The following is a 21,892-nucleotide window of genomic DNA, read 5'->3' on the forward strand; positions in this document are numbered from 1 at the left end:
TTCGCAAGTGTTGAAATGAGTAAAATATCATTCTAGGTTTGAGGTTTCACTTAAATAAAGGAAGGAATATCCAAAAAGCATATTTTTCTTGATTTTGGGTAACTTTGGTCGATGGTCTTGGTTGATGATATCGACCAAAAGGATCGACCAAAATGTTTCTCAGCAGAAAAATAGGTTTAGTTCAGCAACTTCAAGTAGGGTTTCGAAAGGCTATACAAGGTCAATTTGAGTGAGGTTTTCTCCTACAAGTCAATCAAGAAGTCTAATTTCCAGAAATACTTTTGGATCAAGCATGGGTGTTCATTAGGTCCAACAACTAAGCTCACCTTCTTCGATGTGCAAGCAGGATTTGCCAGACATAGTTCAGCAACTTCGGACAGGGATTTGGAGGGCTATATGAGGTCAAATGGAGTGGGATTTTCTCCTACAAGTCCATCAAGAAGTCTAGTTTTAGGAAATATAATCGGATTGAGCACAGGAGTTCATTTGGTATTTCAACTAATTCACCCCTCTTTGGTGCGGAGATTCAAAACTAACACTAACAATGCTCTCAAGTGAGGGGAGGGGCATCATCGTCAATGTTCATGGGCTTGGGCTCCAACACCAAATCATCAACCAAAAGGGTCCACAAGTCTCTTTTACCCCCACTTTGGGTCTTTGGACCTACAAACATAACAGATTCCGGGCCGGGAGCTCTTGTGGTGTAAAGCTCAAAGGAGTGGTTGAAAGTAATAAAGGAAGAGTTGGAGTCGATGAAAGTTAATCATGTCTGGGACTTGGTTGACTTGCCGCCGGGCCGAAAGGCAATTGGGAACAAGTGGGTTCTCAAGATCAAGAGAAAGGCGGATGGATTTATTGGGTTTATCTCAAGAGACCTACATTGAGAATGTCTTGACAAGATACCAGATGCACAACTACAAACCAATTGATACTCCAGTGGAGAAGGGTTTGCATTTGAGCCTAGAAATGGGTCCTAAGACTCCAGAGGAGAAACCCAAGACGGAAAGAGTTCCATATTCCAGTGCAGTGGGTAGCCTTATATACGCTATGATGTGTACTAGGCCAGATATTTGATATGCAATGGGTTTGGTTAGTCAGTACCAATCAAACCCAAGCATAGAGCACTGTAAAGCAGTCAAGAGGATATTGAGATATCTTAGAGGTGCTATGTTACCAAGGAACATATTTGTCGTTGGTTGGCTATAGCGATGCTGACTGGGCTGGAGACATTGATGAGTGCAAATCAACCTCTGGATATGCTTTCTTGTTGAATGGCGGGGCCATTTCATGGTGTAGCAAGAAGCAGACTTGTATATCCCTCTTGACCATGGAAGCAGAGTATGTGGCATGCTCAGCTATGGTTCAAGAGGTTGTTTGGTTGAGGAGATTCCTTCGACATACTAGAATTGTAAGATCTTTACTCCATATTATCTCTAATATCAAAAATCTCCTTATTCCTGAAAAATACACAAAAATACTCAATTAGCTCTCTTTAATTAAATAAGTATGGGGAATTAAATCAAATAAATAATGGTAAATGCATGCTTATTACGACTAGACTAAGACCTATATGGTGTTGAGATGGACATACGTTCTATTGTATATACAATGCTCCACCATAGCACGTATATCATACTATGTGTGCTTAACGATCATTGGAATTGAGAGGATGGATCCCTACTCCTCTTATTGTGTGAGTCCTGGACCTTATGGTCCATTAGTGTTCTTAGTGACTTTCGACGACATCATGAAACGAAGGGTTGATGTGGCTACTTTGGGGTGTTACCTATGGTCATGATTGATTCGACCTAAAGGAGCACTACCGGGAAAGGAGTCAATCCTAAGTGTAGTGATGGTCTAGGGCGAAAGGAAATGTTTGATTCAACTGCACCCTAAAAGTGTTTGTTGGCACCAACTGTATGTGTTACAGTAGTGAACATTTTAAGGACAAGAAGGTGATCTCTCAGAGGAATCGAGATACCTTTAGTCTGGTGAGTTTGAATAAACCTAGGACACTATGTTATACTAATGCTTATTTGATATGTTTCTTTGAGTGATGTGTGCCATTCTGGCCTTCTGGGAAGGTTTCTAGTTTGGGGCTCACACGTGCAGGTATATCACCGGTCGCACGACCCATTTTGCCAGTATGACTTGTAGATGTTAGTGTCTGGGACACAAGTGGTCTATGTATCTGGGATACATAGCGAAGATATCAATATATATGTATCATAGCGAAGAGATCAATATATATGTATATCTGGGATATACATATGTGTCTGGGACACAAGAGGTCTATGTATCTGGGATACATAGCAGAGAGATTGAATGTGTATATCTGAGATATACATGTGTGTCTGAGACACATTGAGATATTTACACTTGCCCTTATGCAAGTGGGAGCTGTTGGAATTTATTAATATAATTAATAAATTAGATGCCCAAGGGTAAATCTGGAAACTCACAATAAGGGCGTTTACAGAATATAGGTTATATATTTGTAATCACTGCATTACTTGAGTAAGTGTGATTTCATTCATACGAGATTTCTTCCAAAGAAATGACGGCTCCCATCTCTCTCTCTCCCTCTCTCCAAGAAATGCAGGAAGGTGAAACCCATTGGAGGTTTCCTTCCTTTGCTTTAGATCACTCTCCCATCTCCTTTCTACACGGCATTTGGTTTGTGGAAATTATTCCCTTTCCTAGTGATTGTGGAATCGCCCCGGTAGAGCTTTGGTGGTGGAACGGGAATGTGGATCTAGATTTACTTCCGCTGCATATACTTCTTATTTGGTAAAGCGAATCTAGGTAAGGATCTTTCCCCTATCAATTATAGATTTGAATATATATGGAGTATTACCTACAAAAATATCATGCAAAACAAATCTAACATGCTTAAGTAATCGAATCGAATGAATGATCATGGTTTCATGAAGATTTCACAAGAATCATGACGAAGATCAATACGAACAACATAAAACTTTAAGAATGAAAAGAGATTGTAGAAGAGATGGTTGCAAGGATGCAACAACTTTTTTATAGTCTCAATCATTAAAAATAAAACATAGCAGGAGTAGATCAATACAACACAAGAGAGATTACTAACCTTTTATTGAAGAATAGGAGATGAAAAGCTTGAAGTCTTGCAAAGTTCTTCACAAACACCAAGGAGAGGCTTTGAGAGAGTCTTCCCACGTTCTCTGAGGGTTTTAGAAACAATGGAAGGTAAGAAACTCATACTTCTATTATATAGAGCACCAACAGACCTAAACAGAAGATCCTACCAGATTCTGACCCTATTGGTCGATTGGTCCAATCGACCACCTAGTCGACCAAGCTAGCTAGCAAGGCCAAGACAGGGAATTGAAGGCCCAACTCAAGTCCAAAACTAAAGAGCTTCTCCCAATACAACATATGACTTACCTAGTATAGAGAAATGCCTTCGAATCATATCCAACTGTACTTCTAGTCCATCAACTAGATTCATCTTCAACAAGGTGCAGTTTTCTTTCCAGTTCTGAACAAGCTTCCAAGTATGGAACACCATCATCAATTTCCATGGGTTTTGGGTCAAACACCATGCCTTCCACTGAGATGGTCCATAGTTGGCTTCTTCCTTTACTTCGGGTCTTTGGACCTACAAACAACAGGGTTTCCGGGTCAAGGTTAGGGCTGGGTTTCACATTTTCGCCCCCCCCTTAAAAGAAATTTCATCCTCGAAATTGAAAGCGTACCTAAACTTCCAAAAAGATGAGGAAACTTCTCCTTCATATCTTCTTCCTTCTCCCAGGAAGCTTCTTCAGGGGTATGGTTCTTCCACCGAATTTTCACCAAAAGGGATGGTGCGATTCCACAATTTTTTGTCTTTTTTATCTAGAATTTTGGCTGGCTCTTCATCATAGGTAAGATCAACACTAAGTCCTTCGGGTGCCTGCTGTAGTATGTGTTCCGGATTCTCTGGGTATTTCTGAATCATCGATACATGAAACACATTATGAACTCCAACAAGAGATGGAGGCAAGGCCAAATGATATGCGACAAGTCCAACCTTTTCAAGAATCTCGAAAGGTCCGATGAAACGAGGGCTAAGCTTCCCCTTAACATTGAATCTCATCTCACCCTTCATAGGTGAAACCTAAAAGAAAACTTTCTCCCTAACTTGAAATTCCAAATCGGTCCTTCTCTTATTAGCATAGGATTTCTGTCTTGACTGAGCAGACTTAATCCTTTCTCTAATCATATCAACCATCGCGTTTGTAGGTTCAATCATTTTCAGACCTAAGACTTTTCTTTCACCGGTCTCAGTCCAGTGCAAGGGTGTTCTACAATTGTTACCATACAAACCCTTGAATGGAGCCATGCCTATTGTTGCTTGATAACTATTGTTATAGGCAAACTCAACCAAAGCTAAGTGTTCATCCCAATTGCCACCCATATCCACAACACAAGATCTAAGCATATCTTCCAAAATCTGAATTGTCCATTCAGATTGTCGGTCAAACTGTGGGTCATGAGCAGTACTCAAATTCAACTGGGTTCCCAAGGCCTTTTGCAAACTATTCCAAAACCTTGAGGTGAACCTAGGATCATGATCAGAAACAATACTCACTGGCACTCCGTGCAGAAGAACTATATTGTCCACATAAAGTTGAGCTAGCTTATCCAAAGTATGAGTGATCTTCATAGGAATGAAATGGGCTGATTTGGTCAACCTATCGACAATTACCCATACAATGTCATTACCTTTGCTTGTTCGGGGTAGGCTAGTCATGAAGTCCATAGAGATATCTTCCCGCTTCCAACTAGGAATAGGAAGAGGCTGAAGTAATCCAGATGGGGGTTGACAAACGGCTTTCACATGCTGGCAAGTCTCACACTTGGCCACAAAATCTTCTACATCAACCTTCAAACCAATCCACCAAAAATGTTCTCTTAAGTCCTTGTATATCTTGGTGCTTCCAGGGTGTACTGTGAAAATAGACTGGTGTGCTTCCTTTAAAATTTCCTTCTTGATTTCAACATCTGAAGGCACACAAAGTCTTCCCTTAAACAGTAGGGCACTGTCCATAGATATACCAAAGTCAGGATCCAAATCAGGATTTGAAGAAATCTTCTCAATCTTCTCTTTTAGTTCTTGATTAGAAGCTTGTAGAGCAACAATTTTGTCTATAAGGGTGGATCTTGCCGACATAGTAGAAAGAACAAATTTGAACCTTCAAGGACAATTTCCAAACCAAATTCCGAAATTGAAAACAACAATGGTTGACTCAAAGCATTCAAATCAAATTATTTTCTTTTACTTTTCTTGCAAAGAGCATCAGCAACCACATTCGCCTTACCAAGGTGATACTAAATGTCATAGTCATAATTAGAGACCAATTCTAACCATCTTCTTTGTCTCATATTTAACTCCTTTTGGGTAAAGAAGTATTTCAAACTTTTATGATCCGTGAAAATAGCAATTTTCTCATAGAGGTAATGTCTCCAAATCTTCAATGCAAAGACAACTGCGGCAAGCTCCAAATCATGAGTGGGGTAATTCCGCTCATAATCCTTTAATCGCCGAGAACCATAGGCTACGACTTTACCATGTTGCATCAACATGCAACCCAAACCAATCTTTGACTCATCGGTATAGACTGTTAAACCGCCAGAGTCATCAGGTATAGTCAAAACCGAGGCACTTGTCAATCTATCTTTCAACTCTTGAAAATTCTTTTCACAAGTGTCAGACCAAACAAACTTCTCTTCTTTTCTAGTTAGCTTAGTCATAGGGGCAGCCAACCTAGAAAAGTTCTTAAGAAACCTTCTGTAGTATCCCACCAATCTAAGAAAACTTTTTATTTCCATCACAGTCTTTGCTCTTTGCCAATCGGCAACTGCTTGTAACTTTTAAGGGTCAACATGAATACCTTTAGCTGAAACCACATGACCAAGAAAAACTACCCTTTTGAGCCAAAAATCACACAAGCTGAACTTAGCATAAAGCTTCTTTTCTCGCAGTCTTTGCAAAGTGAAATTTAGATGCCTTACATGCTCTTCTTCATTATTCAAATAAATCAAGATGTCGTCGATGAAAACTATCATAAACTTATCAAGCACATCATGAAATACTCGGTTCATAATGTCCATGAACACAACAGGAGCATTAGTTAAACCGAAAGGCATGACTCTAAACTCATAATGTCCATATCTTGTTCTAAAAGCTATCTTGGAAATATCACTTGACTTCACTTTCAACTGGTGATATCTAGATCTCAAGTCAATCTTTGAGAACATGGCTGCACCTTTCAACTGATCGAAGAGGTCATCAATCCTGGGCAGGGGATATCTATTCTTGATGGTCAACTTGTTCAACTCACGGTAATCAATGCATAGACGCATACTACCATCCTTCTTCTTAACAAACAAAATCGGAGCTCCCCAAGGTGATACACTAGGCTGTATAAAACCTCTATCTAAGAGCTCATTCAGCTGGTTTGGTAGTTCTTTCAGTTCGGTAGGAACCATTCTATACGGAGCTTTAGATATCGGAGCAGCTCTAGGGATTAGATCAATAGAAAACTCAACATCCCTATTAGGGGGCAGCCCTGACAGGCATCAGGAAAGACATCAACAAAGTCATAGACAACCTTGACTTCTTTTATCTTCTTCTTTTCCTTAACCTTGCTTTCAGATGAAGCATCTTCCACTAATGCACAGACTTGCATCAATGCGGTCAAGGTATTCTTACCAATTCTTCCTCTTTCACCTTGAAATTAAAAAACTGAACTTCCACAAATCTGAAATTGAATTCTCTTTGAAGAACAAAGAATTTCAGCTTTATGGGCTATCAACCAATCTGATGCGTCCAATTTTGTTTGTCCTTGGATCTCCACGTGATGTCCTGCAAAACGAAAGCGTCAGATGTGGCCCGACCGCTGGGGTCGGGAGTCCACCTCCGAAGGCTAAGTCATTTGATGAACTTAATCACAAACGGCTCTGCTAGAAGCACAGAGCTAATGAATGAAGAAACGGGAAAGGTGATCTAGATAGCAGGACGCTGATAGTTTGGATCTATCAGTATGTATCTAAACCTGAGTCTCAGATAGTATTCTTTTTGGTCAATTGATCCGTCCCTCACCTTGTATGGTAGTGAGGATTATATAGAGTGTACCTTCGAATCTCCTTCGTTGGATGCACTCGAGCCTTCTTCGGGTAGTCGTTGGATCTTATCAATGAGATCCGTTGAGCGATAGACTTCTACTAGTTTGGGCTAGTAGAGGACTCCTGAGATAACCGTTAGGTTATGCGATAGTTATCCCTTTGATGATGATTATCCGCAGCCGTCAGTTTGAGTCTGCTGTCATCAGGGTGATTACCCTAATCCATAAGTAAGACAAGATATCTTGGGTCTGCCGAGGTAATTGGGTAAAGTCCTCATCAAAACCATGGTTGGGGATTAAGTCACCACTCTCTCACATCACCATTGGTATAAGTACTGGCGCATGTCGCGGCATAGCCTAGCCCAATGCAAGTCATCTACTGAGTCGTATCATGTCAGATCCGGATACTTTCCCTATGGCACCGACCAACTCGGTTCCGAATCCTTCACACTAGAGTCACCGTATCCTATGGCACCGACCAACTCGGACTACGGACTCATCAACCCTATCGGTCATCCACAAATGGTAAACGGGAAGCTCTCACGTCCTCTCACGAGTTGGTTACCGGTCTTGAGCGCCCATAAACCATACTCTACCACGGGTCGTTCGGTCTCAATACCCTTCCAATTCGGGTCTGATACAACAAGGATAATCCTAACCATACACCTAGACAATCCTATGTATGCCATCCAATAACCCGAGAAAGTGTCGATGGACACCTTTGGAGAATATCCCATACTATTCCCTCCGATGTCCAAGGATAGAAGTGTCGGAAGGACACTCCTCAATCCCAAGTCATAAGTAGTCATTCACAAGTTCAATCTCATCATATCATATCAGTTCAATAATTCATCATATAATTAAAGACATGTCATAACATGATTAATCATATACATAATCATAAAGGATAATTAAGCATGATATTCCAAATGACATATAACATGCAATTACTGATAAAATGCGTATAATAGTCATGCATGGTTAAGGAGTACACATAGGAAATATATCTATTGAGTTCTCAAAGTATAAGCATGTTTACATAATCAATGTACTTGAGTTAACGACCATCCTTACCTTAATCGAGTTGTAAATAAAATCAATGATCACCAATAATAGTCCCAAAAGTCAGTGTCGGTACCCTAGACAACATACAAGTAACATCAGAGAAGAAAACAATCGAATCGGGGGTCAAACGAAGCAATTCGGCCAAGTACAGGGATGTAACCATCTCTTGGTTGGCTGGCTTGGTCGACTGTCAGTCGACAAATACTTGTTAACCATGGGCAAAATTGAAGACTTGATCCGAAACTGACCTTCCAGTGCTCCGATCGACACGAAATTTGGAGGGCATGATTATAATAATATGAGGACACTACACACTAAATTTCATGACGATCCAACAGTCCAATTAAAAATACCCAATTCGAAGCCTTATGTTCTATATGATAAATATCAATAATCGAATTGGAATTGATTGAAATTGTAAAGAATGATGGGAATCAATCAAGGGAATGTTAAGAATCAAGTTAGAATCATGAATTCATAATAATCTAGGCTTAATATGCATCTACATATCAGTTTTAAATCAAGAATATAGGTTGAAATGAAAGGAATCAAAGCAATGAAATGTAAGCAATCCTAATGGGAGCATAACATAGCAAGAGTGGGGTGATAATCATGGAATTGAAAGGGGAAAACTCATGGTTAAGTGTTTGCAAGGTTGCAGCATTTCAACCATGGTCTTAAGATCATAAATTGATAGATAAATGAGTAGATTAGAAGAAGAATAACAGGAATCATACCTTGAGTTGATGATTGAGGTGTAATACTAATGATTGGAGTCAAAGATCTTCACAAACACCAAGAAAAGCCCAAGAGAGTGTCCAACCACGTGCTCTGGAGTGCAAATGATTAGTTTAGGTCCTCATTCACGAGTTCCAAAAAGGTAGGGGCAAAATGGGAAGTAATTTTGTAAATTTTCGAAATCCATTACTGCTGGTCGACTGACGCAATCGACCAAGGCCTGACAACAACTTCAAGAGTGGATTTGGAAGGCTAGACAGATCCGAATTGAGTTGGGTTTTATCCTACAAGTCAATCAACAAGTCTAGTTTCAAGAAATACCTTCGGATTGATCATGGGGGTCCAAAAGGTGCTTCAACTAATTCAATCTTCTTCGATGCGCAGATTTTCACTAAACACTGACAATGTGCTCAAGGGGCATCATTGTCAATGTCCATAGGCTCTAGATCAAGCATCGAATCTTCAACGAAGAGGGCCCACAAGTCTCTTCTACCTCCACTTCAAGTCTTCGGACCTGCAACAGTATAAAATCCGGGCCGGGTCAGGGTTAGGATAAGGCCGGATTTTACATTCTCCCCCCCTTAAAAGAAATTTCGTCCTCAAAATTGAAAGCGTACCTGTGCTTCCAAAAAGATGAGGAAACTTCTCCCTCTTGTCTTCTTCTTTCTCCCATGAAGCTTCTTCCGGGGTATGGTTCTTCCACCGAATCTTCACCAAAGGGATGGTGCGATTCCGCAGCTGCTTGTCCTTTTTATCTAGGATTTCGGCAGGTCCTTCATCGTAAGAAAGATCGACACTAAGTCCTTCAGGTGCTTGGTGTAGTATGTGTTCCAGGTTCTCTACGTATTTTCGAAGCATCGAAACATGAAACACATTGTGAACTCCAGCAAGGGATGCGGGCAAGGCCAAGCGGTATGCAACAGGTCCAACCTTCTTCAAGATCTCATAAGGTCCAATGAAGCGAGGGCTAAGCTTTCCTTTCATATTCAATCTCGTCACCCCTTTCATAGGTGATACCTTAAGGAAAACTTTCTCTCTAATCGGAAACTCCAAATCGGTCATTCTCTTGTCGGCATAAGATTTCTATCTTGACTGGGAAGACTTAATCCTTTCTCTAATCATGTCGACCATCGCATGATTGAGGGGGAGTGACAGACGACCTAAAGAAGTATGATGCTATGGCTTAAAGCATGTCTACCTTAAAGACTAGCATACTTAGGGTTAGAATCATATATCATCATTGTCTCATATCATCTTGCATCATTTCGTGACTTGTATCATATGAATTGTGTATTATGAAACCACTTGCCTTGCTGAGGTCTTTTGAACTCATTCCTTTTGTGGAATTTGTTAGATTATCCTACAGGTGTAGAAGACTCTGATGGCCCACTCTACGACCCGAGCTATGATCCCACATACTACCCTTCGGGTGATGGCTACGATGAGAGTTAGGATTATTGTGCCGACGAGTATTATGGTTCGTACCAGGGTTAGCCCCACCATGGTGAGGGAGTGGCCGCGCTGGGTTCACTTCATCCACACTTATGAAGAAACAATCATTAGGATAGAAGAAACCTTCGTGTAGTGCCCCATTTCCCTGGATGACTGTTAAACACTTGATTATGTTGTTTTCAACTTATATGGATTTACTCTTGATATTAGTTGTAACTAAATTTGATTAACAACTTTTCCTCTACTAGGCTGAAACAATATCTTTAAGACGGTGTTCAGAACAAGGTATGGACATTATGAATTTAAAGTTATGCCTTTTGGTCTAACCAATGCTCCTGCTTGTGTTCGGCCCTCATGAACCGGGTATTTCATGATGTACTCTATAAGTTTGTAATCGTTTTCATTGATGACATCTTGATCTACTTGAAGATTGAGGAAGAGCATGTGAAACACCTGAACTTCACATTGCAAAGGTTGAGAGAAAAGAAACTCTATGCTAAGTTTACCAAGTGTGACTTTTGGCTCTCAAGGGTAGTGTTTCTTGGCCATGTTGTTTCAGCCGAAGGTATCCGTGTTGACTTGGAGAAGGTACAAACTGTTACCGATTGGGAAAGACCGAAGACCGTGACTGAGATAAGAAGTTTCCTAGGATTGGCAGGATACTATCGGAGATTTATTGAGAACTTTTCTAGGTTGGCTGCCCCTATGACTAAGCTAACTAGAAAAGAAGAGAGGTTTGTTTGGACCGAAGCTTGCGAGAAGAATTTTGAAGTGCTGAAAGTTAGATTGACAAGCGCCCCGGTTTTAACTATACCTGATAGTTTCGGTGGGTTGACAGTCTACACTGATGCTTCCAAGATCGGTTTGGGTTGCGTGTTGATGCAACACAACAAGGTTGTGGCTTATGCCTCTCGGCAATTGAAATATTATGAGCGGAATTATCCCACTCATGACTTAGAGCTTGCCGCCGTTGTTTTTGCTTTAATGATTTGGAGGCATTACCTATACGGTGAGTAGATCGCTATCTTCACAGATCATAAGAGTTTGAAATACTTCTTTATCCAGAAAGAGCTGAACATGAGACAAAGAAGATGGTTGGAGTTGGTTTCTGACTATGATTGTGACATCCAGTATCACCCAGGTAAAGCAAATGTAGTTGCGGATGCTCTTAGTAGGAAAGGTCAAAGGAAGGAATTGAACTTGTGTGCCTTGAGTCGGCCTTTGTTGTCATCGATGTAAATGTTTGGTTTAGAAGCGGTTCCTGAGGGTTCGGATTGTATTCTTTATGCCATGACGGCAAGATCCACCCTTAGAGACCGGATTGTTGCTTTGTAGAGTTTTGATCTTGAGTTGAAAGAGAAGATTGAGAAGATTGCCACAAATTTAGAAATGGACCCTGCTTTTAGTACATCTTTAGATGGTACCTTATTGTTTAGAGGTAAATTCTGTGTGCCTGCTGTTGATGAAATCAAGAAGGAAATATTGAAAGAAGCACACCAGTCGATCTTTACAATACACCCTTAATTACCAAAATGTACAAGGACTTAAGGGAACATTTTTGGATGTTGTTTCTGGTGAAGGTATTCGTGTTGATCCCGAAAAGGTACAAGCAATTTCTGATTGGGAAAGACCGAAGACTGTTACGAAAATAAGAAGTTTTCTTGGTTTGGTAGGATATTTAAGAAGGTTTATTGAGAATTTTTCTCGGTTGGCTGCTCCTATGACTAAGTTGACTAGAAAGGAAGAGAAGTTTGTTTCGTCTGACGCATGTGAGAAGAATTTCCAAGAATTGAAGGTTAGATTGACAAGTGCCCCGGTTTAACTATACCTGGTAATTCCGGTGGTTTGACAGTCTACACTGATGCGTCGAAGATTGGTTTGGGTTGCGTGTTGATGCAACATGGAAAGCTCATAGCCTATGCCTCTTGGCAATTGAAGGATTATGAACGGAATTACCCCACTCATGACTTAGAGCTTGCCGCAGTTGTCTTTACTTTGAAGATTTGGAGACATTACCTCTATGGTGAGATGATCACTATTTTCACGGATCATAAAAGTTTGAAGTACTTCTTTACCCAAAAGGAGTTAAATATGAGATAAAGAAGATGGTTGGAATTGGTCTCTGATTATGATTGTGACATTCAGTATCACCCTGGTAAGGCGAATGTGGTTGCTGACGCTCTTAGCAGGAAAAGTCAGAAGAAAGTACTGGACTTGAATGCTTTGAGTCAACCTCTGTTGTCCTCGATTTTGGATTTTGGTTTGGAAGTTTTCCCTGAAGGTTCGGAAGTTGTTTTGTCTGCTATGACGGCGAGATCCACCCTTAGAGACCGAATTGTTGCTCTTCAAGGTTCTGACCTGGATTTTAAGGAGAAGATTGAGAAGATTTCTTTGAATCCTGATTCGGATCCTGACTTTGGTATATCTATGGATGGTGCCTTATTGTTTAGAGGAAGACTTTGTGTGCCTGCTGATGAAGGAATCAAGAAAGAGATTTTGAAGGAAGCACACTAGTCGATCTTCACAATACACCCTGGAAGCACCAAGATGTATAATGACTTAAGAGAACATTTTTGGTGGATTGGTTTGAAGGCTGATGTTGATGATTTTGTTGCCAAGTGCGAGACTTGCGAGCGTGTGAAAGCCGTTCATCAACCTCCATTGATGATTATCGGTAGGGTTGCATATGGTTAGACTTGGGCTCACGGGCGCTCAAGACCGGTAACCAACCCATGAGAGGACGTGAGAGCTTCCCGTTTACCATATGTGGATGACCTATAGGGATGATGAGTCTGTAGTCAGGGACCATGAGGACTCTAGTGTGAAGGATACCAGAAAGGATCGCCAGGGGCGAGGAATGACATATCTGGATTTGACTTGATGTAACTGAGTAGGAGACTTGCATTTGGCTAGGCTTTGACCCTGACATGCACCACTACTTAGACCTATGGTGATGTGAGAGAGTGGTGACCTATACCCCCAGCCATGGAATGTCCTGAGGGATGCCGGACCCACTACCAAAAGGCGTTGTGTGATGAGACCTTCCTAAAGAAGTACGGTGCTACGACTTAAAGCATGTCTGCCAATAGAGACCAGCATACATAGAGTTAGAATCATATTGCATCATGTGTTTCATGTCATATAGCAATTTACTTTGCTTTGAAATTCTGCCATTTATGTTGTTATGGATTAACTGCCTTACTGAGTTTTGTTGAAACTCATTCCTTTGTACAATGTTTTGTTAGACTACTCTACAGGTACTGATGACTATGAAAGTCAATTCGAGGAAGCACAAACTGAAGAGGCATACTACACGCAAGGTGCTGGCAACCATGAGGATTACGTTGAGGATTCCTCAAGTGGTTTTGCTTGTTACCAGGATTAGCCCTGGTGTGGAATGGGAACGTCTGAGCATAGTTGATGAAGTCTACGTTTATGAAGATGTTCTCTATAAAGTAGAATAGACTTTAGTTTAGTATGTTTCAGTTTTCTTTCCTATTTTAGATACAGCTGTACTCTTTCTTTTGATTTACGAACTACTTTCCGCTGGTTGTAGAGTGGGATTCCGCCTCACTTTACTTATTGATTTAGACACTCTGATTATCTTTCGTACTCTGATTATATACATGGTGTATTCTTTCCTTATTTGGATCTTTGGTTTATCTTTTGCACATTGATTATTATTGTTCATGATTATGTTATTCTCTATGTGGGAGGTTGATTACTCGATACTTGGTCTTCGGGGCTGTGGATCACACACTCGGGTATGCCAGGTAGGGTACCGGCTGGGTGGATGTGACAGAGTGGTATCAGAGCCCAAAGTTCGAGGAAATCCTAACCACATAAAACAATAACGGAACAGTCATAGATCTAAACTGACTCCTCTACTCCTAGAAGTGAATAATAGAACACTTGGATTAGAAACTTAACCAATGAAGCATAACTGAACATTTTTGAATAACATACCATAATTATACTTAAACAAATGTCACTTAATGCAATAAAAGAAAAGTGCATAATACACAATAATTAAGTGAAACAAAATGAACTTCATTAATTTCAAAAGCTTTTACAACAATTACATCAAATAATGCATAAATGGAAATCCTAATGTATAGTCTATCTAGGTGATCTCCTCTGATCTCTGTATGCTTTGAAGTCCTCTACTAGCTGTGTCACCTGATGCTCTATCATATCCTGTCATGACTCCATCCTCTCATACATCTGCTCTTGTCTGACCTCCATCCCTCTAGCATGGAAGTCATCGATCTCATCTGTGCCCCAAGATCTGAAGTCTCTAGAACTGCATGAGAAGGGCCACCTGTCTCAAGTGCGATGAAGGAAACTCGGTGATGCACCGGCTCAGCCTCGTGCATCTCTGTATCATCTCCGGCCTGATCATCACTATCAGGACCGATATCCTCTCCTCCATTCTCTGACTCATCCTCCTCATCCTCTGTCTCCTCATCATCCTCATCCTCTGGACTAGGAGATCTCATTGTCTGTCTTAGCCTCATCTGGCGAATGGTCCTAGTCCCGATCGTGTATCCCTGAGAACCAGTGTCCACTAGTGTATCCTCGAAACTCACTCTGAAATTCTGGAAGATCAAAGTCAATAGCCTCCCATAGAAAAGGTTCCGCATGCTAGGCCGCAGAACCAGGTCCAACATGACCTGCTAAATGATGTAGGAGAGATCTATCTCGAAGCCCATGTAGATGCGGTAGATGACTAAGGCCTCCATCACTGTGACCCGATGGTGATGTCCAGCCTTCGGCATAATATTTCAGCCGACAATGCGACCAATAATCCGTGCTGAATCAATCATTCGCCCATTGGTCCACAGAGTGTGGCATCGACGACTATCCCATAGTGTAGAGCAAATCTCGTGCAGCTCATACGGCATCAAGTAACTGTCGATCCCTGCCCTCGCAGGTATCCACACACACTGCCGTGGGTAGTAAGGAACCCGCAAGATCTCAGCCAATGATCTCGTGTTGAAAAGGATATGTGTCTAAAGGAACCTGCTCCTGAGGACTAGCCGAAGAGGATGTCCTGGACCCCGAGACTCCTCTGTGTAAGTAAGGTTGCTGAAGAACAACCTCACTAGCTCCGGATATATAGGAAGATCCTCGGTGAAGAGCTGTGTCCACTGCATAGTGTCGAATCTCTGCCGAATCCTAAAGACTCTGAGCTGACGTAGGTGAAGTAGACATCCCAGCTCGATGCTGCAGTAACTGAAGTAGGCCTCGTACAAGAACTCGGCCTGTGGTGTATCGAACATGTCTGGTCTCCGAACCTCCTGTCTAGGCTCTGAAGGAACCTGACCTCTGCCCCTGAGTGCCCCTACAATACGACCACGGCATCTACGTCGTCCTCGCCCTCCTCTCTGCATAGTGTATGTTTGTGGAAGAGACAAAAGACATTGCCAGTTAGTGCTATTTCATGATTTCAACCAAAGGGTATTTTCGTAATTTTTTGGAAATTTTCAAATTTGGGGAAAATTTGATTTGAATATATTAACATGTGCACTGTCACATCCACCCAACCGGTACCCTATCTGGCATATCCGGGATGTGATCCACAGCCCCGAAGATCCATAGTTCAGAGACCACATCAGCCACATCGACAATAACACAATCATGAACAATCAATATTAAGCTACAATCAATAAAATAGAATTCAGGAATAAGATATCATGGATAATCAGAGTGCGGAAATAAATATCAAATCAGATAATTTAAGAAGGCAGTGGGCGGAATCCACTCCTTCACCATGCGGAAGTGAGGTCAAAATCTAGTTAAGTACAAGTCTCAAGTTATGAAGATAAGTTAAAGTTATTACAATTCTTCTAAGTTTAACTGTCACAAAAAGAAGGGGTAACTACTCATAAGTCTCCTCCAAAATGGATATGTCCTTTTCAAAGGTGAGGACCATGGAGATCCAACATGACTGCTCCCATACAACTCCAGGGCTAACCCTGGTACGCCGGGAGATCTTCTTCGGTATGGTCACCGAAGTCTTCAATATAGCTAGCCTCCGGATAGTAGTATGAGGTATCCGGCTCTGCCTCAGGGAGGGTGCCATCAGAGTAATCACCTGAAGAATAGCCTAACAAAATATTGCAACAGAAAAGGAATGAGTTCAAAAGAACCCAGCAAGGAAGTTATTCCATCACACATAAACCACAAGATAATCATAACATGATGCAGATGATATGAAGCATATAATGCAATATGATTTTATTCTAAGTATGCTGGTCATCTATGGTAGACATGCTTTAAGTCATAGCACCATACTTCTTTAGGTAGTCTCAGTCACTCATCACCGGGGGAAATTGGGTCCTGCATCCCTCTCGGACAAATCCATGGTTGGGGGTTTCGGTCACCACTCTCTCACATCACCGTTTGGTCTAAGTATTGGCGCATGTTAAGGTATAGCCTAGCCCAATGCAAGTCATCTACTTAATCATATCATGTCAATTCCAGATACGTCCATTCCTCCCCTCTCGGGATCCTTTCCGGTATCCTTCACACTAGAGTCACGAATATTACTCACCGGACTCATCAACCCTATTGGTCATCCACAAATGGTAAACGGGAAGCTCTCACGTCCCTCTCACGGATCATTTCACCGGTCTTGAGTGCCCGTGAGCCCAAGTCTAGCCATTTGCAACCCTACCAATACATGACCCCTTTCGGGTAACCGTAATGCAATTTATGTCCTCTCACGGAGTGGGTACTAGTCTTGAGCGCCCACAATCCACACTACTACCACGGGTTGTTCGGTCTCAATGCCCTTCCGAATCGGGTCTGATATGATAGGGACATCCTAGCCATACATCTAGACAAGTCCTATGTATGTCATTCAATAATCCGGGAAGTGTCGATGGACACCTTCGGAGAACATCCCATACTATTCCCTCCGATGTCCAAGGACAGAAGCACCAGTAGGGTACCCCTCAATCCCAAGTTATACTTAAGCAATCACATGCCCAAGTTCATCATATCAGTTCACAAGATACAACATCATAATAAACATTCAATTCATGATATTGACATAAGTCATCATATATTGAAATTGATAAACATGATAAGACATTGAAATAACATGATGTAAACACAAAGCTACTGTTGAAAGACATATGTAGCAAGTCTAACATGATAAGAATATGAAATAGAACTATATTTACTAAGTTAGGGATACCAAGTCAAAATTCCATGTCTTAGGTGATTATATCGATAACTATCCTTACCTTGAATTGGAGAAGAGAATGGTCCAAGATCACAAGCAAGTGGCCCAAATAGCCTAAAGTCCTAAACAAGCATATATGAAAGGTTAGAGAAGAAATCAGAACAATTGGAGATCAAACGAATCAAAGCTAGGCAAAAGTTGCTGACAGCAACTCTATTGGTCGATACATTTGGTCGATAGTATCGACCAATAGTATCGAAGAAATCAATTCTAGGACAGCAAGCTAGCTTTTTTTGGATTCTTGCCTAGATTTGGTCTTCCGGGTCTCGGATTGACACGAAACTTGGAGGATAGTCTAAGCACAACATGGGGATACTAATTATCAAGAAACCTTCATAATCCAATGGTCGATTTGGAAATCCCCAAATCGACATATTAAGGTTAAGAGTTGTAGGTCATGGCATTGGCTACATCTCAATGCAAATTAGGGGAAAACATGGGGGATTAGGTAGGGAATCGTTTAGAAGTAACATGGAACACATATGCAAGGCATAGATTAGGTTACTCCTGAGCTTCATCTCAGTTTTGGTAAATAAAGCAAGTTGGTAAGCAATAAATCATGGAAATGTGTAGTTAATGATCATGAGGTGAATCAATCATAGTCATATCGGTGAAAACATCATTGTATGGGGTTTAGAAGGTTCATGGCAAGGTGTATGCAAGGTTGCAGCACCTTGGCCATGGTCCCAACAGTAAAATAGAGAAAACATGAGTGAGAAAGTGATTAGGAGAGAGAGAGAGTCATACCTTTAAAGTGGAACAAGAAAGTAGGAAGGAGTGGTTGGCAATGATTGATGAAGAAGATGCTTCACCACTACCAAGGAGGAGTTTTTGGGAGGCTCTCCCACGTTCCCAGATGTTAAAAATGCGAGAATAGGGCTCCAGTCTCGAGGAATAAATAAATAGAAAAGAATATTCCAAGAATCTTTAAATCTGGGTTCAGCAAACTTGTTGGTCGATACATTACTATCGACCAATAGTATCGACCAAAACAGTTTCTGCAGAATTTCACAGAATAGTTCAGCAACTTTAGGTGCAGACTTAGAGGGCTATACAAGGTCAATTTACATGAGGTTTTCTCCTACAGTTCACTCAAGAGGTCTAGTTTTAGGGAGTACCTTCGGATTTTGCACCGGAGTCCGTTTGATATCTCAACTGTCTCACTCTTCATCAGTGCGCAGATTCTAACCTAACACTGGTAATGTACTCAAGGAAGGAGCAGCATCATCAATGTCCATAAACTGGAGTTCCGACATTACGTCATCAACCAGTAGGGCCCACAAGTCCCTCCTACCACCACTTCGGGTCTTCGGACCTACAAACACAACAATGACCGGGTCGGGTCAAGGTTAGGTAAAAGCTGGATTTTACATGCACAATACTTGGAATTGCATGATCATGAACTTTATTTGAAGTAAATCGATCAAAAACTTGGTTAAAAGTGGAAAATTCAGCAAGAAGGAAATTTGGGGATTTTGCAATTTAGGTCAAAATGGAATTTTTGAAAAGTTGAAATTGGTTGAATCAAATTATATGGACATATCTATAATATCATCTTGAGCATGTAGCATTTGATTTCGTGCAAAAACTCCAAGCGGTTTGTGAGAAATCGAATTTTTTCTAAAGTTAACGATTTCGGTACGGAAACGTTATGAGACGTGCAAGAATGTGTTAGAACTTGTTGTCTATGCATGTCATTGTGTTTAAAACCTAGGGTATATGTTTCTAAGTATTCCTAAGCATGATTTCTAACATTGGATACAAGCAAAACATGGTTTTTGTTGAAATGCAAGCATGAGAAGATGAAAATGGAAGAAGGAATGAAAGATTTACCTTGTATGTGATGAATGTGTGTTAATGCGTTGTTGTTGAAGCACCAAAACACCTCAAGAACACTTGGAAGAACCTTTGGAGACTTTCCCCAGAGCTCTCTCACTTTTGGAAGAAGATAGAATGAAGTTAGAATGAGGAAATGAGGCTTAAAATGCGAATTTTCGTATTTTGTGAGCATTGGTTGACTCATTGGTCGACTGGCCCAGTCGACCAATGGACCCAGTGACCTTATTTTCTGTTGAATTTTTGGAAAGTGTGATTTTTGTCCTATGGATTAATGTTTGATGACTATATGGATGTATTTAAGCATGATTTAAATCATTTGGACTTGTGGATTATGATGAAACTTCAAAATTCAGTGTTTTTGATGTTTTCAGTTTTTGCAGAATGGTTACTCTGAGAAGTGGACATGGTGGATCTAGTAATAATGGTGGTCATGATGAGATACCTCATGGAGGTGGTGAGATACCTAATGGTGGTCATGATCAGTAGACCAAGAATGATGATCAGGGTACCCATGACATACCCAGTGCCCCGAATGTTGGAAGCTTTCGTGATATTGCCAATATCATGGGCAAAATGATGCAGCAGCAAGCGGCTCAGTTCAACCAGGATCTGGCGGGTTTCATGACTCTTCATAATGAGACTCGTGCTGGTGCTAATGTGAATCCTCATGCCGCAGTCCTGAATGCGGGAGGTTTAGCTGGAACTCCTCATACTCGCCTGATGGAGAGTTTTCCTGAAGATGCAAGTGCCCACTTTCACTTGAGTTACTAACAACCCCTTGTTTCCTAACAAGTGGCTTCATGAGTTGGAGAAGGCTTTTCGACATCTGCAATGTTCGGAAGCTCAGAAGATTCTGTTTGCTACGCAGAAGTTGCAACATGAAGTTGACGCATGGTGGACTTCCACTCGGCCTATTTTGGAAGGTTTGCATGCAGGTGTTGTAACTTGGGAGTTGTTTAAAGAAGCTTTCTGCATGAATTACTTCCCTGAGGCGGTGAAAGATGCGAAGGAAGCTGAGTTTATGGTTCTCACACAAGGATCTATGTCTGTGTTGGAGTACCAACAGAAGTTTGAGGAGCTTCATTTCTTTGCTCCTGATTCTCTAATGCTTGATCTCGCTAAAGCGAAGAAGTTCTTCAAAAGGATTGCGCCCGGCCATTAAAGCTTACCTCACTATTCAGCCTATTGTGAGCTATGCCCAAGTGGTGCAGAACTCGAAGAAGTTGGAGGAAACTGAGAAGGAGAATGCACATGTGCAAAGGCCATGACAGCCTAGGAACCCAGGATTGATGGATCATAATGATCGACGTTTTGTGAGACCTACACCCTACCCCACTCCTGCTTTTCAGCCTAGGAGTGTAGGTCAGAGCCCTGGTTTTCAGCAGCCCAGCAAGTTTAAACAGTATGGCGGGAATCAACCACCAGTGAATGCTAGTGCTAGGCCTGTGAATGCGAATCCTAGGCCTTTTGTTTAGAAGCCCCCTGTTGCAGCTACTCCAGTTGGACCCAACAATCCTGTTTGCTTTTTCTGTAAGCAAGCTAGTCATTTTGCTCTTGCCTGTCCGAAGCGGCCTGCGCAGCAGCCTACTCCAATGGTGAAGAATGCTCCTGCTCCTCCCTCTGGTAGAGTCTTCAGTATTTCCAGTACTAAACAGGATGCAAGACATGATGTGATTACAGGTACATTATTAGTCGCTTCTATTCCTGCATTTGTCTTATTTGATATGGGTGCATCTCATTCATTCATGTCATCTGCATTCATCAAGAAGACTGACCTAATCCCTGAGAAATTGTCTAGTTGTTTATTGATTAGTACACCTACTGGTCCTGTTGTGAAATTAGATAAAGGGTTAGTTAAATGTCCTGTGTTGATTGGTGAGAAGAACTTGGAAGCCAATTTGGTACTTCTTGATATGAAGGACTTCGATGTCATTTTGGGAATTGATTGGCTAATAGCCCACAAAGCTGTGTTTCTTTGTTCCTCAAGGAAGATTCAGTTCCGTATTTGTGGAAGTCCGGTCTTTGAATTTCAAGGTGAGAAAAGAAGGGTTTGTAAGAAGATACTGTCTGCATTGATGCAAGTCTATGCCCTAGTGGATGATGCTTCATCTGAAGATAAGGGTAAAGTGGAGAAAAGAGTTGACGAAGTCAGGATTGTCTGTGACTTTGTTGATGTCTTCCCTGATGATCTATTGGGAGTGCCTCCAGATAGGGATGTTGAGTTTTCCATTTTGATCTCTTCCCTGGTGCCGCTCCGGTATCTAAGGCTCCATATAGGATGGCTCCTCTTGAGTTGAAGGAGTTACAAAACTAGTTGAATGAGCTCATTGATAGAGGTTTCGTACAACCTAGTGTGTCACCTTGGGGAGCTCCGGTTTTGTTTGTCAAGAAGAAAGATGGTAGT

General features: G+C 41.4%; 1 protein-coding gene across 1 annotated transcript in view; it reads right to left on the bottom strand.

Annotated features, from left to right (window-relative positions):
• The window catches only part of LOC149022370 (exopolygalacturonase-like), a 36,612-nt gene extending 21,545 nt beyond the window's left edge, over positions 1-15,067 (bottom strand). Inside the window, exon 1 of the mRNA XM_089147605.1 lies at positions 14,812-15,067. Coding sequence (XP_089003731.1) covers positions 14,812-15,067 — 256 coding nt within the window. The remainder of the gene's footprint in view (positions 1-14,811) is intronic.
• Between the last annotated feature and the right edge of the window lie 6,825 nt (positions 15,068-21,892).

Source organism: Hakea prostrata, chromosome 3 (genome assembly GCF_041222555.1).
Source record: "Hakea prostrata isolate BN-2017 chromosome 3, UWA_Hpros_2, whole genome shotgun sequence".
Classification (NCBI taxonomy): domain Eukaryota; kingdom Viridiplantae; phylum Streptophyta; class Magnoliopsida; order Proteales; family Proteaceae; genus Hakea; species Hakea prostrata.